Source organism: Salarias fasciatus, chromosome 3 (assembly GCF_902148845.1).
Source record: "Salarias fasciatus chromosome 3, fSalaFa1.1, whole genome shotgun sequence".
In the NCBI taxonomy this organism is placed as follows: domain Eukaryota; kingdom Metazoa; phylum Chordata; class Actinopteri; order Blenniiformes; family Blenniidae; genus Salarias; species Salarias fasciatus.
This window is the reverse complement of record NC_043747.1, coordinates 26823800-26844728: the sequence shown is the minus strand read 5'-3', so window position 1 is coordinate 26844728 and position 20929 is coordinate 26823800. Positions and strand designations below refer to the sequence as shown.

Below are 20929 nucleotides of genomic sequence, written 5' to 3'. Positions count from 1 at the left end.
CCCGAGCCACCTCAGCTGGCCCCTCTCGATGTGGAGGAGAAGCGGCTCTACTCTGAGCTCCTCCCTGGTGACTGAGCTCCTCACCCTATCTCTAAGGGAGCGCCCAGCCACCCTACGGAGGAAGCTCATTTCGGCCGCTTGTATCCGGGATCTTGTCCTTTCGGTCATGACCCAAAGTTCATGACCATAGGTGAGGGTGGGAACGTAGATTGACCGGTAAATCGAGAGCTTCGCCTTTCGGCTCAGCTCCCTCTTCACCACAACGGACCGATACAACGACTGCATCACTGCAGACGCTGCACCGATCCGCCTGTCAATCTCACGCTCCATCCGTCCCCCACTCGTGAACAAGACCCCAAGATACTGAAACTCCTCCACCTGGGCTAGGGTCTCTCCACCTACCTGGAGAGGGCAAGCCACCTTGTTCCGGTCGAGGACCATGGCCTCGGATTTGGAGGTGCTGATCCTCATTCCTGTCGCTTCACACTCGGCTGCGAACCGCCCCAGTGCATGCTGTAGGTCCTGGTTCGATGAAGCCAACAGGACAACATCATCTGCAAAAAGCAGAGATGAAATCCTGTGGTCCCCGAACCGGACCCCCTCCGACCCCTGGCTGCACCTAGAAATTCTGTCCATAAAAATGATGAACAAAACCGGTGACAAAGGGCAGCCCTGCCGGAGTCCAACATGCACCGGGAACAGGTCCGACTTACTGCCGGCAATGCGGACCAGACTCCTACTCCGGTCATACAAAGACCGGACGGCCCTTAACAAGGGGCCCCGGACTCCGTATTCCCGGAGCACCCCCCACAAGACACCACGAGGGACGCGGTCGAATGCCTTCTCCAAATCCACAAAACACATGTGGACTGGTTGGGCAAACTCCCACGAACCCTCGAGCACCCTATGGAGGGTATAGAGCTGGTCCACTGTTCCACGACCAGGACGAAAACCGCATTGTTCCTCCTGAATCCGAGGTTCGACTATCGGTCGGATCCTCCTCTCCAGTACCCTGGAATAGACTTTCCCGGGGAGGCTGAGGAGTGTGATCCCCCTATAGTTGGAGCACACCCTCCGGTCCCCCTTTTTAAACAGGGGGACCACCACCCCGGTCTGCCAATCCAGAGGCACCGTCCCCGACCGCCACGCGATGTTGCAGAGACGTGTCAACCAAGACAGTCCCTGCACATCCAGAGACTTGAGGTGCTCAGGGCGAATCTCATCCACCCCCGGTGCCTTGCCACCGAGGAGCTTACCAACCACCTCGGTGACTTCAGCTTGGGTGATGGACGAGTCCACCTCTGAGACCTCAGCCTCTGCTTCCTCCACGGAAGACGTGGCGACGGGATTGAGGAGGTCCTCGAAGTATTCCTTCCACCGTCCTGTGATATCCCCAGTTGAGGTCAGCAACTCCCCACCTTCACTGTAAACAGTGTTGGCGGAGACCTGCTTTCCCCTCCTGAGGCGCCGGACGGTTTGCCAGAATTTCTTCGAGGCTGACCGATAGTCCTCCTCCATGGCCTCCCCGAACTCCTCCCAGACCCGAGTTTTTGCCTCCACAACTGCTCGGGCTGCAGTTCGCTTGGCCTGCCGGTACCCGTCAGCTGCTTCGGGAGTCCCATGAGCCAGCAAGGCTCGATAGGACTCCTTCTTCAGCTTGACGGCAGCCCTTACTTCCGGTGTCCACCACCGGGTTCGGGGGTTGCCGCCACGACAGGCACCGGAGACCTTACGACCACAGCTCCGAGCAGCTGCTTCGACAATGGAGGTGGAGAACATGGTCCACTCGGACTCAATGTCTCCAACCTCCCTCGGGACATGAGAGAAGCTCTCCCGGAGGTGGGAGTTGAAAACCCTGCTGACAGAGGGTTCCACCAGACGTTCCCAACAGACCCTCACAATACGTTTGGGTCTGCCAAGTCTGTCCGGTTTTCTCCTCCGCCAGCGAATCCAACTCACCACCAGGTGGTGATCGGTCGACAGCTCTGCTCCTCTCTTCGCCCGAGTGTCCAAAACACGCGGCCGAAGGTCAGATGACACGACAACAAAGTCGATCATCGACCTCCGCCCGAGGGTGTCCTGGTGCCAAGTGCACTTATGGACACCCCTGTGCTCGAACATGGTGTTCGTTATGGACAAACTGTGACTAGCACAGAAGTCCAATAACAGAACACCACTCGGGTTCAGATCAGAGAGGCCATGCGATCCAATCACCCCCTTCCAGGTCTCACTGTCGCTGCCCACTTGGGCATTGAAGTCCCCCAGTAGAACAATGGAGTCTCCAGTCGGAGCACTGTCCAGCACCCCTCCCAGGGACTCCAAGAAGGCCGGGTACTCTGCACTGCTGTTCGGCCCATAAGCTGAAACAACAGTGAGGCACCTATCCCCGACCCGAAGGCGCAGGGATGCGACCCTCTCGTTCACTGGGGTGAACTCCAACACATGGCGGCTGAGCTGCGGGGCTATAAGCAAACCCACACCAGCCCGCCGCCTCTCACCGCGGGCAACGCCAGAGAAGTGGAGAGTCCAGCCCTTCTCGAGAGGTTGGGTTCCAGAGCCCAGGCTATGTGTGGAGGTGAGCCCGACTATATCTAGCCGGTATCTCTCAACCTCCCTTACAAGCTCGGGCTCCTTCCCCCCCAACGAGGTGACATTCCATGTCCCTAGAGCTAGTCTCTGTGTCTGAGGATCAGGTCGCCGGGCACCCTGCCATCGGCTGCCACCCAATCCACATTGCACCCAGCCCCTACGATTCCCTCGGCGGGTGGTGGGTCCACCGGAGGGTCGGCCCACGTCGCCCCTTCGGGCTGAGCCCGGCCGGGCCCCGTGGGCAAAGGCCCGGCCACCAGGCGCTCGCTTGCGAGCCCCAACCCCAGGCCTGGCTCCAGGGTGGGGCCCCGGCTGCGCCATACCGGGCGACGTCACGGGCCTCGATTGTAATATATTCATAAGGGCTATTGACCTGCCCTTGGTCTGGCCCATCACCCAGGACCTGTTTGTCATGGGAGACCCTGCGAGGGGCATAAAGCCCCGGACAACATAGCTCCTGGGATCACGTGGGCACTCAAACTCCCCCACCACTTTAAGGTGGCAAAAACATTTTTTTTTTTTTTTATCTTGGATGGATAAATTTGCTTCATCCTTGGATTTGTTTTATGTTTTGCCGGCTGCAGGGCTCATGAAACCGGCTGGCTGCTGCATGCTGTCAGCTACTCCTGAGAGGGCCCCCCTTGAGGGGGGATCCCGACTCCCGATGACAGTGTCATTGTACATTGGCTGCCAAGGGGCGCTCACACGGTTTGTCGTTGCATTTTATTCATAACAGTCGCTGTCTTGGGGCCCCAGGCCAGCAGGGGGCCCCAGGCAATTGCCTGGTTTGCCTGCCTTATCGCGACGGCCCTGACCGGAACACAGTAGTGGCTGCAGCCCCCATCGCCGAGCTTCATGTTGCAGCTCCTCACAAGTATGAAGAACTGGAAAAGGGAAGGCCTCGGAAGTTGGCGGAATTTGCGGCCCAATGCACTGCCGCAATTAAGCAAGATCCCGAAATTGAAAACCGCATCAAGGTTTTAAAAAAACACTGGGAAACTCCTTCCCTTGAAATCCAAGGCTGATATGCCATAATGTTCTATCACATGCCTCAGGGTCACATTTGTTAGTTTGTTTTAAAGGTTCAAAATATGTCTGTGTAAGTGCTCTCAATCATAGGAGTCCATAACTGAACATTCTTAAAGGAATAGTCCACTTTTTCAAAAAACTGAGCTTCGTTTGTATGTGATATTGTTGAGTAATAGTTGAGTACCACTCTTTTCATGATGCGTACCCTCAGTGCGTCTGGCCAACGACGCAAAGTTGTTAGCACTTTTACCCCCGTTGTGTACCCTTGAGTATACTGAGCAAAGCTATAGAATTACTTTGTTACTGTGCTCATGTTTGTTGAGAAAAGCTCCGTTATTTGTTTTGTGAAAGACTTTATTTTGTATGTGTTTTAAGTAATGTTTCATATGAACAAGTATTTGTTTCTACTTCTGTTGTGTGTGTTCGTTCTTACATTTTCCCTTAAATTCCATTCCCATGCATCTAATTCTGGATCATTTACGTTAATAAATAAGTTAGAATGTATAATATGCCATCATTTTAGAAAAGCTCCCTTGAAATACTTTACAAATGATTAGCAGATGCTTTAAAACTACTATTTTAAGGTTATTAGGCATTTATAGAGTATGATATTACAAAGAAATACTTTACTGTTTGTTATGCTTAATGACAATATGATATCCATCTAAAAATGAGTTACAATGGAAATTTCACCATCACTTTAGATAAGGTCTCTTGAAATACTTTACTAACCGCTAATGCAGGCTTTACAACTAATTATTTATTTTTTTAATGGGTTAATAACTGGTTATAAATTGTCTTTTAAAAGTAAGTTGGTCAACTATTATCTAAATACATCATATGCATTGACAAATGAGTTATCGTGGAAAATACAGCCATCTTATAAGTAAGAAATGTTGAGTGCTTAGTGAAGGCTTAGTTGATTGTCCAAACACCTGAAATTTGAGATAGCTAACATAAACAAATACTCTGTAAGGGGTTTATTCAATTACTAACTACAAAGTAGCAATTAATAGTGTTTACAAAATTTGTTTAAAAGCACTGACATATGCTTAATGAAGGCTGAGTTAATGCTATTGTGTTTGAGCAGGTTACACATGCTGTTAACATGAATGAAGTGTTTATAGGTCAGTTGTAAATCCTTAACGAATCATAATTTAACTATTAACTAATGATTTACTGAAACTTTTAGGCACAATATTATTTGCAATTGTTCTTATAACAGGCAACATATTTTTTTTGTTCTTATTAATAATTTACAATCAATTATGAATGAGTTTTAAATGATTTATAAGAAATAAGTTCGGCAAAGGGAAAAGTTTCACTAAGGGGTTCATACAATTATAACTATTCGGTAATTAAGAATGTGTTTAACGTCAAATTAAGCATTGACATATGCTTAATTAAGGATTAGTTAATGCTTATTGTGTTTGAAGAAGTTACACTTGCTGTTAACAACAAATGAAGTGTTAAGTTTGTTGTAACTCCTTCACAAATCATAATTTAACTATTAACTAATGATTTATTAAAAGTTACTTTCGGCTCAATATGATTTGCAAAACTGTTCTAAATAATGACCAACATATGTTATTCTGTGCTTATAAGTAGTTTATCATCAATTATGACTGTATTTTAAATAATTTATTATACATATTTAGTAAGGCATTTACAGATGTACTTATAAATGCTTAAGTAATGTGAAAGAATACTTTGTAAATGTGTAATTAATAGTGAGTTGATCACTTCCAAATACTTTAATGATTTACTAATGCTTTATAGTGTGCACTTATTGTAAAGTGTTACCAGTACACCCCTAGTTTTTAGATTTGAGGCTGACATGTCAATGCATTTATTTTATTTCATAGTTAAAAAATGTTTCACTTCGTTTTTTGGCAAACAAGTCACAGTTCTGTGAAACCCTTTTCTTAAAGGATGCAGTTTTTGCTTAAGTTGGTATTTGATGTCATATTTGATACACTGAGTTTTGAGAAGTTTGACAGCTTGTTTAAACAATTACAGGAGATTTTATTTTGATTTATTTTTGTTTGGAAAAAATAGACTGTTTCTCATTGTAACTGATATTTTCGCAAAAAATAAATGAACATGTGAAGAGCCTGTACTGTTAGCTGTTATAGTCAGGCCAGAGCTACGAAAGTATTACTTTTTTCATCGCCGCATCTTCGATGTTTTTATTCTCCTTGGTACAAACTTGGTACAAAGATTATTTTAAGAATATTTTGAATATAACAATCTGAACTTATCGGTTATTGGCATCGGCCATGAGAAGTAGTTAATTATCGGTTATCGGTTAAAAATTTGCCATATCATGCATCCCTACCACAAATTAACCATTTTCCAATCCCAGGCAGATTCTCTGAAGCAGACTTGACTTCTTGACTCCAGACCTGGATATGTAGACACAGTGTTCAGGATCCACTGATGGAATCCAGGAATCATTTGATTTGGTCAGAAAAGGAGCTTCACTGTTACTGAAGCAAAGCTCTGAAGTCTGTCATTTTTATAAACTGATTCATGGAGTCAAACACCATCTGTCTTTGTCTGGAACAGATCTGCAACCATCTTAACATGGAACTCTCCTGTTAACCAGTGAGTCACATCCAGAGGAACCCTGGTTCGATGCTGGACTCTCACAGCTCTTCACACTGCAGATCTTCTGCTGGTTCCTCTGTCGCTCACTGCTGGATGAAGCTCTGCTCTCATCTCCACCTGCAGAGAGAAGAGAGGAGATGATCAGAGTCTCTGTGAAGCAGTGAGGACTTCAGTCCTGTTCAGAGCAGCAGTCAGCAGCTCAGAGCTCATGAAGGACCACCACTGTCACACCAACACAACAAGCCTGTGGCTCCTCTGATTGGCTGACCGTGTGTCCTCTGCTGTCCAATCCTGAAGCTGCTCAGCGTTCTCCTCTCACAGCCTCACTGAGAGTCAAACACTGGATCTTTGTTCTCACACTGACTGTGTTTAGTCCAAACCTGCTGAAAGCAGCATGGACTCACTCCAACCATCTACTGACCAGAGATTACGCAGGCTGCAGTCTGGACTCTGCTGGAGATCAACCAGCTGCTGCACATCTGGAGCCTGCAGCTGGTTGGAACCCAGGTAAAGGGTCATGAGATGGGAGGGGTTGGACTTCAGAGCTGAGGCCAGAGAAGAACAGCTGATCTTTGACAAACTGCAGTTCCACAACCTGAATGAAGAGAGAAAGCAGCAGAATCAATGAGGAGGAACCAATCAGATGTGTTGATGGAGAAATGAGCAGCTCCACATTACTGAGTCCTGATCAATGAGCTGTTCTGTTGTTGTGGATCTTCATCACACACATCATCCACATGTCAGCACAACATTCACACTCCTCCTCATGTCCACACACACCAGTCAGCTGCTGCTGAGCTCAGTCCACTCTCTCACTGCAGGATCAGAGTCTCAGATCACAGCTGCTGACAAACATTTCTCCTTCTACAACAGGAACAGACAGTCAACTGACCTCAGAGTCTGCAGATGACAGAGTGGACTCTGCAGAAAACCACACAGCTGAGAAACTCCTGAATCCTGCAGAGGGTTCCAACCCAGGTCCAGATGTTCCAGATGTTTCAGGAGGGAGGGGTTGGACTTCAGAGCTGAGGCCAGAGAAGAACAGCTGATCTCTGACAACCTGCACTGAAACAACCTGAATAAAGAGAGAAAGAAGTGAGATTAGAGGACAAAGTTTGATGCTGAAGTCATTGAGAGCTGAAGAAGGTTCAGACTCAATTCAGGATGAGTGCCAATGAAATTGATATCAAAAGAAACACTGAACTATGCATTAGGGTCCGAGCCCGAGATCCTCAATAAAAACACTACAAAAACATGTGGAGCCTTTTTTTGTCTTATTTTTTTTTTCCCTCTTATTTTCCCGCTGATGGAAAGTCATTGTGACGATGGAGAACTTTAATCCATGAGTCCCACAAGTCCTACTCTTTCATTTGGTGGTTTCAGTGTTTCCATAGTCCCAGAACTCAATATTCTGTGGGTCTTTAAATCAGTGAAAAGGCTCTAAAGCGGCTGGCAGTGAGAGGCTGGCTGATCTGAAAACAGCTGGAAGGCAGTGAGTTAATATCACAGACAGGATCAAACCCTGCACAACCTCTCAGGCTCACAGTGTGTTTCTGCTTTAATCCCTGTTCTCAGCTGGAAAGAGGTGAAGCAGAGGAGACAGAAGACAGGGGAAGACCAGAACAGGGGTGTCAAACTTAAGGCCTGTGGGCCAAAACCGGCCCACAAGAGGCTCTGATCTGACCTTGCTGTCAGGGTGAGTTTGGAGAAACGTGTGTGGTGGAAATTTGTAATGAGTGCATGCTTAATTGTTCTGTAGTGCTTAGATTTATTTGTTATGACTAACAGTAGCTCTCACACACTCAGATATGAGGGGAACCGCGAATGCTTTGTCTAGAATTTACTTTTCCTGATAATCTTAGCTTAGCAGCTGAGGGCACTTGTAGGAGTCTTCCTGTGTCCAGCCCACAGCTGGGTGCAGTCAAGGCCTCTGGGAGTGAACATTGCAGATAGTTCTTAGAGACTGGCATGCCCCTGCGAGGGCAGAACTCACCCCGTTACTCTCGTGACTGTGTGATTTCTCAGCTGCGCAGCTTAATAAATTGAGACCACCAAGAATTCACCGTTTGATGCCTTTTTTTTGAATAAAATTGCATACGAGGGGGGACCCAAAAGTCCCCGGACTGTGGTTTTAAAAAAAAAGAAAAACAAGAATGATTTCAGACTTTAGACCATTATATGTCGCTATAGCAAAGCCTTAAGTATAACTGTGAAAAATTTCACCTCCCAAAGACACACAGGCAGCTCACAGGCAGTGTTTATGTTATGACAGTCCTGCTCCCTTCTTCGAAAAATGCAAAAATGGTCCCGCGCCTCTTAACCACGGAGCAGAAACAGGCTGGCGTGGACATGTGCCAGGAGCTGAACAGGCAGCTGGAGGACGACGGAGGCTGTTTGGGAAGATCATCACTGCTGCGGGGGCTCTGGGAGGCGGTCAGGCTGAAGCGGCCGGCGCTGTGGGAGAGTGGGGACTGTTTTACACACAGGGCTCTGCGCGTAAAACAGTTTCTGATGAAAAATGGCATGACCCTGCTGCTCCATCTGCCGTATCCCCTCCATTTACACCATTTACACCTTTGCAACTTCTGTCTCATCCCAAGAATGAACAAGGAGCTGAAGGGGCCGAGATTTGATGACGTGGAAGAGGTGAAAAAAAATTGAAGGACGCTCTTGAAGGGACCTTTACGCACATGCTGACTGTTCTGAGCAATGGAAATCCTGGCTGCAGCCCTATATTCAAGCTGAAGGAGAGGACTTTGAAGGTGACAGTTTTGATTAAATGTGAAAATAAAAAAATAAAGTTATAACCACAGTCCGGGAACTTTTGGGTCCCCCCTCGTACATACGCACATTACAACAGCGACAAGACATCTTTGACATTTCACTGTATTTTGGAAGGTTTAAAATTGGCTTCATGTTGAAATTGTTGACATTTTCTGTGGAAATTGTTTTGTTTTGTGAAAATACTCATTTGTATTGACAATGGAAGACTGAAAGTTAGGCTCAAGCATATAATTCCCCCCTGAAGATTATAAATCTCTCCTCATATGAAACTGGCAGGGCACAATCCCTTTAACCCCCCCCCCCCCCCCGACCCCCCCATTTTGGAAAATGAAATTCAAGAACTGCAACCTCTTCTACACAGAACTCTAAATCCTTCCACATTTGATGAGTGATTTGTTTCTAAATTTAGTCGTAAATCACACTTGAAACAAGGAGTTAATCCTCTTTAGATGAGACTGATCAGACTGATCCTTGTTGTTCATTTGTTCTTCTTAAGAAGGTTCGAGCTCCGAGGAACTGAAAGAAGAACTACGGTTCTTCTTCTCCCTGATTTCATCTTTGATCTTGTGGAGAGCTTAATTGATGTGAAGACCAAACAGAAGCAGAGCCCAGTGGAGGACATGTCAACAGCCAAGGTTACTGGACAGAAAGCCAACAAGTCCAGAGTTTGCAGAGTTGCTGAGAGTTTGGAGCTCCAGCTGGGAGATCAGTGACAGCTTGATCCAGGAGAGATCAGCCTGCTTTGAAAGCTGAAGGTCAACATGGAGCGTGTCAGAGGTTCACAGTCAATGATCCACTGCAGCTCCTTTCTTCTTCTAGCAAGCTTTGAAATGTGGAGCTGCACACGGCTCTGCCACAGTCACAGGACTAAAGACCAGAGAAGAAGCTCCGTTTCTCCTGGAGATCCTCAGAGTGGATCACTCTCAGATCAGCCTGATGTCTGACCTTTAGTGTCAACACTACTTTACTGAAACACACTCAAACATGGAGTCTGACCTCAGAGTCTGCAGACGACAGAGTGGACTCTGCAGAAAACCACACAGCTGCTCAACTGCTGAATCCTGTAGAGGGTTCCTACTCAGGTCCAGATGTTCCAGATGTTCCAGGACGGAGGGGTTGGACTTCAGAGCTGAGACCACAGAAGAACAGCTGATCTCTGACAAACTGCAGAACTCCAACCTGAATAAAGAGAGAAAGAAGTGAGATTAGAGGACAATGTTTGATGTTGAAGTCATTGAGAGCTGAAGAAGGTTCAGACTGGAAGAGTTTAGAAATGTAAAGTCCAAACAGCTGAAGCCAACAGGAGGAGAAGAGCTCATGTTGGGAATCACATTTATAGAGCGTTCAGTGATCAATAATGATTCATATTTAACAGAGATAGGTAGTCTTGTACTGAAGACCAGTCTCAGTCTGGAGACCAGGCGTTATGAGGCAGTGTTACTCAGTAAATTGTGTGTCATCACTCTGAAAGAGCCAAGAATCAAACTGCTGTCACATGATTCACCAATGATTTCTGCTTCTGCTCAGTGATCAGTGAGTAGTGAGTCTTCATGTTGACAGACAGGGGCGTCACTAGGTTTTAAGGACTGGGGGGCTCAGCCCTTAGGAGGTGCAAAGGGTGTGAGTGAACATAGCACACGAGCAGAAATCTTCACCAAAAGCTAACAAACACTGAGAAATGATTTCAATTCTTTTTTCATACAGTCCAGTAACCCTGACCTGCATCCAGCTCCTTCCAAACTTCCTCCATCACCTGGTTGAAAACCTCTGCGTCAGTAAATAACCTGTTGTGCTGTGTGAGCTCCCTGCTGCTTTAAGGGCCACACTTTGTGAAAGCAGCATGCTGTTAGCTTAGCTGTGAGCCACCAACCAACGAGCTCATTTTGAATGATCCGTTCATCCTCCAACATCACAAGGAGGAACAACATCTCAACTTCTGAGATGGTGCAAAGGAGCTTTAAACGCTGTGTGTCTTGGACAGAACCAGACAGGTTGTCAGGACACTTGTCTAAAAACTACATTGAATCATTGTTGAATAAAATGGTTCCGTCACATTTGATATGGTCTCGGTTTTGACTCGGTGTGGATACACTGTGGACTCGATTTATGTGGTCTGGACTACTAAACTAGAGATAGGAATTAATTAATAACGAACAGGATCTAATACATGACCTCATGGACTCTGCCCCTCATCAGTGAAACTCAGTGGCGGACCGTGCATTTCACACTAAGGCCTTCAGAACAGATCCGCCTGAACCAATCCACCTCTCAATAACTATTTTGTCTACAAAAAAATTCTTATTATGCAGATATGCACATAAAGGGGGGGGGGGGGGGGGGGGGGGGGGTTGGGTGAAGGACACTGTTGGAATTGCTCAGAGAAATTGAAAAATACACTGTTGGAAAAATGCAGTTATTATCATTGCTTCATGCAGACACTCACTGATTTATCCTGTCTGGAATATTTAACCCTTAAGGGCCCATGAATAAAGGCACAGCATGCCAGTGCTCTATGATGCATGTAGTAGAAAAATACTGCAAGCTTTTGTAACCAGAAAGGAATTTATACTATGAGTTGTAACAATCCATCAGTTTTCTAATAAAGAAGCCTGGAGGTGAGCAGGTCTTCGGAGATGAAGGAAGCTGCCCTGATGGAGTCAGCTGTCTCTCCACTCATGAGGAAAACTGATGTCTGTCTCTGCCTGCTTCCTGTTGCTGGTGAGTTCTCTTGTCTACCTATTTCAGGGTTGTAGCCCCGCTCTAACCTGACATATTCATGATCCTCGTGTGGACCACACCAAAATACGTGACGGAATTACACTTTAGGGGAAACAAACAGGAGACCGGCAGTGTTGGGAAAATTACTTTTAAAAGGTAGTTAGTTAGAATTACAAATTACTTCTCCCAAAAAGTAATTAAACTAGTAACTCAGTTACCTCATTGTAAGAGTATCAGTTACTCAGCAAAGTATCTGACGTTATTTTTAGGGCTGTCAAATGATTAAAATTTTTAATCAGATTAATCACAGCTTACAAATTAATTAATCATGATTAATCACAATTTAAATAATCGCAATTTCCAACTATGTCTAAAATATACCCTTTTTTCCTGTATTGCATTAACAAAAAAACGACAGGACGTGATTTTATATATTTAACATGTGATGTGTTTTATATTTAAGGCTCCAAATAAAATAAATATTCAAAAACTAAAACATGCACACCATAACATACTGTCTGTGTGTGTGTGCAGCGCTCCCTCTGCAGTCCCTCTAAAGTTAGCTTTTGGCAGGAGTTACATTTTAAGGTCTGTAACAAATGTCGTACCACAAGAAAAGTAAAACTAAAAGAGATACCACACTTTTTCTTGCACAATTAAACAGGACATTCTAGCCAGTGTTCCTTTTAGTGTGGAAAACAGAAAACTGCTGCAACATTTTTTTAATCAAACAAGTAGAATCCATGGGGCCAGCCGGCTTCTCTCCCTCCATATTGCTTCTGTTTTGATAAATTGATTGACGCCAGGCCTCCTTTGCCTCCTGTCTGCTGCCCGTCCAGGCTTCACATGTCCGCGTGGATGTGTGCTGCGCGTTGGTCCGCGTGACGTAAAAATTGTCATGAATTCCTGTCCGCTAGGGTCCGCGCGGACCGATCCACGGACTTCCGCGCAGCAGCCTGATTGTAGTATGGGAGAAAGCGTGTGCGCATAGGTAGTGCGCGGACACTCCAAAGCAGACGCAGAAACGCGTACATGTGAAGCATGGACAAGCCGAGGCTGAGGTGAGGTGAGGCTTCTTCTTCTTCTTCTGTTGCTAGCAGCTTGCATTCCATGCGGGTGCACTACTGCCACCCGCTGGTAGAGGTGAGGCTTGTCATGATGCACACGCATTAAAAATTTTAATCAGATTATTTACATAAATTAATTAACGCAATTAACGCGTTATTTTTGACAGCCCTAGTTATTTTTCATGTTCTATACGTTACTACATTCTATAACATCAAATATGTTTATATCAACCAATTGAAGAATAAAAACACTATATGCAACATTATAGAACATTTGGTATTTATTTGAACTAAATTGCCAACTGAGCTCCATCATTCTGTCATGTAGCTTTTTTGCTGCCTATGAATGTTTTTTTAATCATAATAATAATCAAAAAGTATAAAGCAACATGATCTAGACCAGAATTTGTCTTGGAATTCATCTTTATGAATGGATCTGTCTGACATGGACGCGTCCCAAATCGCTCATGATCACGGCAAAACGGAGGACAAATAAAGTATTTTTAGGGCTTCTGTGGTAACGAGCTGATAATACAACAATATTTTGACCAGAATTTGTCCTGAAATGGATCTTTTACAAAGGGATGCATCTGTCTGGGAAAATTCCACACACATCTATCTGGGAAGTGTGTATTTGGGATGACACTGCTGGAATATTATCTTCTTACTGCCCTGGCTAGCTGTACCGAAATGCTCTTCGAGGGAAAACTAAAAATTAATGTCCAGCCACAAGGAGACCTGAAAATGTAGCACAGCGTTACACAGACCCTCAACACTAACTTAGCAGTTCATGCATCCATCCATCTATCTTCCACCGCTAAGAAACCTTCTGATTGTGTTTGGCACCCCTGGAAGACTAAACAAATCTCCCTGGAGATTCAAGGACAGATTGACTGCTTTCTTCCCTCTCTCTCTCCCAGCTGCTACTCAAGTTCACCTTTGGACTGCTTCGTTCAAGGCCGTCCCGGCAACAACCATCCGAGCTGCAGCGCAAAGGAGAGGCGGGCCAAACCACACACACGTACATGGACTGATGAACTGAAATGCCACATACATGCCACACACACTCCCTCCCCCACTCTCAACGTCTCCACCACACTTTTCTGCTGACGACTAGTGGTGATGACGTGTTGCGCTGATGTTATGGCTGCGACCGCTGATCTGTTAGTCTGATAGCAACTTGTCTCACGTGTCTTGCTGTGTTTGTGCGCAGGTTTGCTTTTTTTTTTATCTCACTTCTAATCACGACTCCCTTTTGGAACTGTGATCTGAATTGACGTATCTTTTTTTTTTAACACCCCCCCCCCCACACACACACACAATTTCTATCTGAGTTTCTTCAACTCTGTTTCTTTTTCAAGACAGAGCGCCGTAATTGGCTGCCTGGGCATCTTTAAAACCCAAGCAATTTCATTGTAACTTGTAACTTCGGTAACTTGTTGCGATGACAATAAAGACTATTCTGATTCTGATTCTTATCCGGGACCAGGTCACGGGGGCACCAGTCTCAGCAGAGATTCCCAGACTTCCCTGTCCTCAGACTCTTTCGGAAGGATCTCAAGGCGTTCCCAGGCCAGCCAAGAGACATAGGCCGTTTCTCAATACGAGTACTTCTCTGTACTTGTGAACTCACGGACTCCTGAAACGTCATCAGTCAGAGACCAAGTACTGTTCCAATTCAAAGTACACATCTTACCAAGTACGATTGAAATACCCGGATGTGACTAACTCCGCCCACTTTACCGAGTCTGCATCAGACCAGACTTGTGCAGACTTGAGAAGCGAAATTACCCAGAATGCATTTCGCAAGACATGCCAGAGGTGTAAACACACAGCGGTGAGTAAAGAAACTCTGAAGTATTAGCGTTATTGTTTAACAGAACATGGTTTTTAAGGGGCTGTATCATGCTTTTTTTAGCTAGTCCAAACCCTAGAAATGGCATTAACATGGTAATAGTTTATTTTTGGCGCAAAGGAAAAGTCATTTTGTGTGAAATAAAAGATTTTCTGGGGCTAATTCTGAAACCCGGAAGAGAAAACGCTCTGTTTCACTGAAAATCCCGCCTCTCCCCCTGTGGACTTTGACTGACAGCTGTTTTAACCAATCAGCGCTTCGTTAGCGTCTCTAAGGGTTAGCTTTAGCTCTTTAGCTCTAGCTTCTCCACACGGAAATACACGCGAAAACATCTTTTCCTGTTAGAAACTCACCAAGCGCAGACCCTTCAGACTCTTGCTCTTGCTTGACTGTTGCTTTCAGACGATGGTTAAAGTTTATCTCCGTAATCAGAGTTAGAAAAAAGCGGCAACGCTGATTGCCGAGGGCCTGCGGGAGGGGGGCTCAGGGGAGCCGTCTTTACCGTGTGACGTGAACGTGGGAAAACAGAGCGTTTTCACGGGTGTGGGAGGGGCTGCCTCTCTGAGCAGCACAACAAGGAGGAAAGCTCAAACATGCAGGCACGAAGGAAAAAAACACTTTGGGGGTGTTTTTGGTGAGTACATAGCCATATAACAAGGTTAAAACATACAAAAAGTGAATTTTGCATGATACAGCCCCTTTAACGGTGTTTAAAGCGAGAATATAGCTGTTTAGAATGTTGATATGGGGTCATGCTGTCCATATCAAGCTTAGTTGAAAATTTGTTCCGATGATTTCGGACATCTGGGGACCAGACGGCTTAACGAGGCGACCCGGTGCTCAGCTAGGTGAATGTTAAAGGAGCTATCCGTGATTCTGCACAATTCTGAGCTCTGACTTCAGTTTGAAATGTTGGCTCCGCCCCCCGAGCTCTCTGACTGGTTCCTCACAATGAGAAAACCCTCCCACTCCCCCCTCCGCTCTCCTCCCACTCAGCGTGCACAACGCTACATGCACATCCCAAACGCGTGCACAATCCTCCGGAGGAACCACAGCAGAAGCCACTTCGACTCTTTTTTGTTCAAAATAAATGGCCACTTCGTCTCAGGGAAACCATATTTTACCTTGTCACTACATGCTCAATGCAGAAAGTAGCTTGTTGCTCATTCGACTTCCATGCTGGTCTGTTTACCGGTGTTGTGCACGCGCTGACGACAACCTCGCTCCACACCCGCCCCCACTGCTGCTGCGCTGTGACTGGAGCAGAGAGGTCGTCACGCTAAATCCTCAGGCAGCGCTTTGCGGGGCCAGATATCCAAAGCACGCTGATCAATGTGTGATTTTTTTTCACAGAAATATAGCATGGACTTCGTAGTACATGATGTAAAAAGCATTTTTCTCACCCTGGTTAAATTAAAATTGCAGATAGTGCCTTTAATATTGACCATAGGATTTCCGCTCTGGAGGGAGAACAAGCAACAACGTGAAGAGCGAGCTCCCGACTATATTTTAAAGAAATCCCTTAATCTAACTCGAAATTGAATACATTTTGTAAAATAGGCAAAGGGATTCAATCGACGATTGAAAATGCCCCATAAACAAAGGAAACTTTTGACAAGCAGCCGTTTAAGAGAGCAGAATGAAGATGAAGATGAAGACTTTTCGCAAGCTAATAGCAACATGGAGGACGAGCGTGATGCTAATGCTAAAGGCGGGGATTCCAAGTTTGACCTAATACTGAAGGAACTACGAGATTTCAGGAAAGATAACAAGGCGCAACTGGATGCAATGCAAGAGAACATGAATGGCATCGGCAGGAGAATGGACGAAGCAGAGGAAAGGATTGAATCCGTGGAGACACGCGTCCAGTCAACAGAGGAGATGCTAATGGAGTTAGCTAAACTCCACGCTCAGACCGAAGCTAAGCTGATAACCCTGGAGGGACAATCGCGCCGTGATAATGTGAGGATATACGGCGTAGAGGAGGGAGCCGAAAGCAGTTCGCCATCTGTGATTCACTTTGTGACAACTTTACTCGAAAACGGCCTAGGTCTCCCTTCACCGTCAGGGCTTGCTATTGAGAGGGCGCACCGGGCGCTAGCGGCAAAACCACCAGCAGGAGCCCCACCGAGATCCTTCGTGGTCAAGTTTTCAAGTTACACAACAAAGGAAATGATCCTGAAAAAGGCATGGGAAGCAAAGGGTTTTGACTTTCATGAGAAGCGGGTGTATCTGGATAATGATTATGCCCCAGAGGTGCAGCGGAGGCGAAAGGAGTACAACACAGCTAAGGCAGCGCTCCGGGAAAAGAATATTCGCTTCCAAACACCATTTCCGTCCAAGATGAGAGTGTTCTACAGTACAGGCACAGTGACATACAACTCTGCACAGGAGGCGACTGAGGACATGGTGCAAAGGGGGATATTAGACACTCCCATCAAAAAACCGATGTCACTTTTGGATCAAATCCGACAATCCACTTGGCAAAGGAGCGGAAGAAGAGGGCAGTCACGCGAGGATCCCAGCATTGAAAGAGTTAAGGAGAGGCTTCAGGCTTTCCGACACCAAGAAGATTCGCGATAAAGTCTGACACTGGATTTTCTTTTACGAGGTAAACTTTAAGCATATAGGAATATAAACGCACTTCGATTACTTTGGTTTTGTATTTTTTGATGAACACTTTGCTATTTCTGCCGTTATCATAATAATTGGGGGCGAGGACATTATACTCCGATAGTCGGGAAATCACAACATGATCCCTTCAGACGCATGTGGTACTGGCCTACGGGCTGAAGAGGGCGCTCCTGTACAACAAGACGGACTGGCCCTTCCCTTTCCCTTGGCCAACTGGATGGCCTTCTCTTTGGAAATCCGTGGATTTTATGTTTGTGTTTTTTTTGTTCTGATGTTCTTAAACTGTTCTAGTTTGGTTCTGAGAGGTGTACTTATTATATTGGGTTTACATACAGGAATGATCCCTTACACAAGTAATGCAGGGTGTCAAGCCAATTAAAATTGCAACTTATAATGTAAATGGTTTGGGGAACCCTATTAAGAGAAGCAAAATTATGACAAAACTTAAAAAAGAACAAATTGAAATTGCTTTACTCCAAGAAACTCATTTAAATCAGGCAGAGCACGATAAATTAAAAAAATGGAGATTCAAACAGTTTTCTTCTTCTTGCCCACAAAGTTCTAAGAGAGGTGTTGTAACATTGGTTTCAAATAGATTAAACTTTGAGTGCACTCAAGAAAAAAGAGACAAAGAGGGTCGGTATGTTTTGATTAAAGGATATTTACAGGGTGTTTTAATCACTATTATAAATGTGTATGCTCCCCCAGGATCAGAATGGAAATTTTATAAACAAATTTTTGATCTTATTAATGTAGAGTCGGAAGGCATTCTGGTTTTAGGGGGAGATCTGAATATTCGATTGAACCCGTCCATAGACTCATCTAATCCACAGATTGGGGGGTTAAATAAAACTACAAAAAATATCAAATCATTAATGACTGAAATTCAACTCTTGGACGTATGGAGAGAATTTAATTTAACGAAAAGGGATTATAGTTTCTTTTCCCATCCTCACAATTATTATTCTAGATTGGATTATTTTTTCATGTTCCAAAATGATATGCACAGAGTGTTTTCTTGTAATATAGGCATTATGGACCTGTCAGATCATGCCCCAGTGTATTTGGAAATCATTTTTAGCAAAGAAAAAAGGGATACCTTTTGGAGGCTAAATACAAGTGTTTTACATCCAATGAGAGAGAAAATTAGGGATGATATTAAAAATTATCTACTTGACAATGACAATGGCCAAGTGTCTCCCTTAATATTATGGGATGCACTTAAGGCAGTTATGCGGGGTAAAATAATTGGATATAGTTCAACTTTGAAAAAGAAACAAAAGGAACATTTAAAGGAGCTTCAAGCACAGTTAAAGAACATGGAAAATGTTCAAAAAATAACTCCAAACAAAAACTTAAAAATTGAACTAAACAAGATAAAAAATAAAATAAATGAAGTTTTTTCAAGTGAAATTAAAAGAAAAATGACCTTTTTACGGCAAAGTTACTACGAGGCAGGAGGTAAATCAGCAAGATTATTGGCATACAAACTGAAAAAACAGCAGCTAGAAAATACAATTCATAAAATAAAAAATCCCCAAACAAATATGGTTATGAATAAATTAGATGATATTCAAGAAGCCTTTTTATTGTTTTATAAGACTTTATACAGTCAACCGGAAGTGGATGGAAACCATATGGCTGATTTTTTAGATACAATTACTTTATCAAGAGTGACTGAAGATCAAAACAAAAATTTAACTTCTGAAATCACTGAATCTGAAATTAAAAAAGCCATCTCTGACTGTAAAACAAACAAAGCACCGGGGCCTGATGGCTTTCCATCAGAGTGGTATAAAGAGATGAAAGACCTCATTGTTCCAACTATGAAAACAGTTTTCAACTACGTTTTAAAAAATGGAGAAATGCCTCCATCGTGGAATGAGGCATCCATTTCATTGATAGCTAAAGAGGGTAAAGATAGGCTTGATTGTGGTAACTATCGGCCCATAAGTGTGCTTAATCAAGATTATAAAATATTTACTCACATTATATCCAAACGGTTAGAGAACGTACTGCCTGAAATAATTAGTTTGGATCAGACTGGCTTTATTAAAAAGAGACAGACACAAGACAATATTCGCCGGACCCTGCACATCATTGATCATACTGTTAAAAATCAAAATAAGATGGTACTCCTAAGCCTAGATGCCGAAAAGGCATTTGACCGTGTCAACTGGGAATTTTTATACAGAGTTTTAGAGAAATTTGGATTTAACCAATCATTTATAAAAGTTGTTAGAACAATGTATAGATGTCCAAAAGCAAGACTTAAGGTTAATGGGGCTCTTTCAGACTCATTCAAGCTTGAAAGAGGAAGTCGTCAAGGGTGTCCAAGTAGCCCTCTGTTATTTGCCATTTTTATTGAAGCATTAAGCCAGGGACTTATTCAGAATGCCTCTATTACTGGTGTACAGATGTTCGGACAAGAACACAAGATCTCTCTCTTTGCGGACGATATTCTGATTTATTTGACAAATCCAGATGCATCTCTCCCTCATCTCCTCTCGTATTTGGAATTGTTTGGTTCAGTGTCCGGCTATAAACTTAATATTTCTAAAACACAATTGCTGAGTTTTAATTATACCCCTAGCCGGACACTGATTTCTAAAATGAATGTGAATTGGGAGCTGGAATATATAAAATATCTTGGTGTCAATATACCAAAAGATTTATCAAAATTGTATGATCTAAATTTAGAACCATTATATCAACAAATTAATAATGATATTAGAAGATGGGATTTATTACCTATATTTAACTTTGAATCACGAGTAGAAACTGTCAAAATCAACATTTTACCTAAGTTGTTATATTTTTTCCAAACAATTCCTATTTTTATTGCAGATAAACAATTTAAAAAGTGGGACAAGATAATTATGCGGTTTATATGGCAAAGAAAAAGACCAAGAGTGCGACTCAAAACCCTTCAACTGGCAAAACAGAAAGGTGGTCTGGCATTACCTTGTTTTAAAGATTATTATATGTCAGCGCAATTCCGAACTTTGGTCTGTTGGTGTAACCCAGAATATTTGGCTAAATGGAAGGACATAGAAATGAGTATTTCGGGAGAGTGCCCAATTCAAGCAAGACTGGGAGATAAAAGGCTTATTAAGGAGCAAATGCAAAAAAATAATCAGTGGATCAATTTATCATTAAAACTTTGGTTAAAATATATCAATAAAAATCATTTACAGTCTGAGATAAAAGTATTACGCTGGCCCTATCATGATAGCGATTTTATACCGAGCAAAACAGATCCGAGTTTCAAAAGTTGGACAAACCAAGGTTTATCATCTTACTGCACCTATTTCTATAATGGGACAATTAAAGATTTTCAATCACTTAAGAGAGACCACCAAGTGCATAACAGTGATTTCTTTAGGTTTTTACAAATACGTCACCATATACATACTTTTATGCCAAAAAATAAGAATGTTTTTGAAATACCAATTCTAAAGATTTTTACAAACACTTACATAGCAGATTCAGGTCTTAAATTGATTTCAAGATTGTATAAAGGTTTCCAAGAGCTAAATAAGTCAAATACAAATTATTTAAAGCAAAAATGGGAAAAGGAAGCAAATGTGCAAATATTGGAAGAAATTTGGTTAAATCATTGTGCCTTTCAATGGAAAATTAC

At 43.8% G+C, this 20929-nt stretch overlaps 1 protein-coding gene across 1 annotated transcript in view; it reads right to left on the bottom strand.

The window, feature by feature from the left end:
• Nucleotides 1-3084: 3084 nt before the first annotated feature.
• The window catches only part of LOC115386140 (ribonuclease inhibitor-like), a 31725-nt gene continuing 13880 nt past the window's right edge, over nt 3085-20929 (bottom strand). The window contains exons 4-6 of the mRNA XM_030088359.1: nt 10009-10191; nt 6660-6823; nt 3085-6378 (exon numbers count right to left, since the gene is read on the bottom strand). Of these exons, the coding sequence (XP_029944219.1) occupies nt 6200-6378; nt 6660-6823; nt 10009-10191 (526 nt within the window). The 3' untranslated portion in view covers nt 3085-6199. The remainder of the gene's footprint in view (nt 6379-6659; nt 6824-10008; nt 10192-20929) is intronic.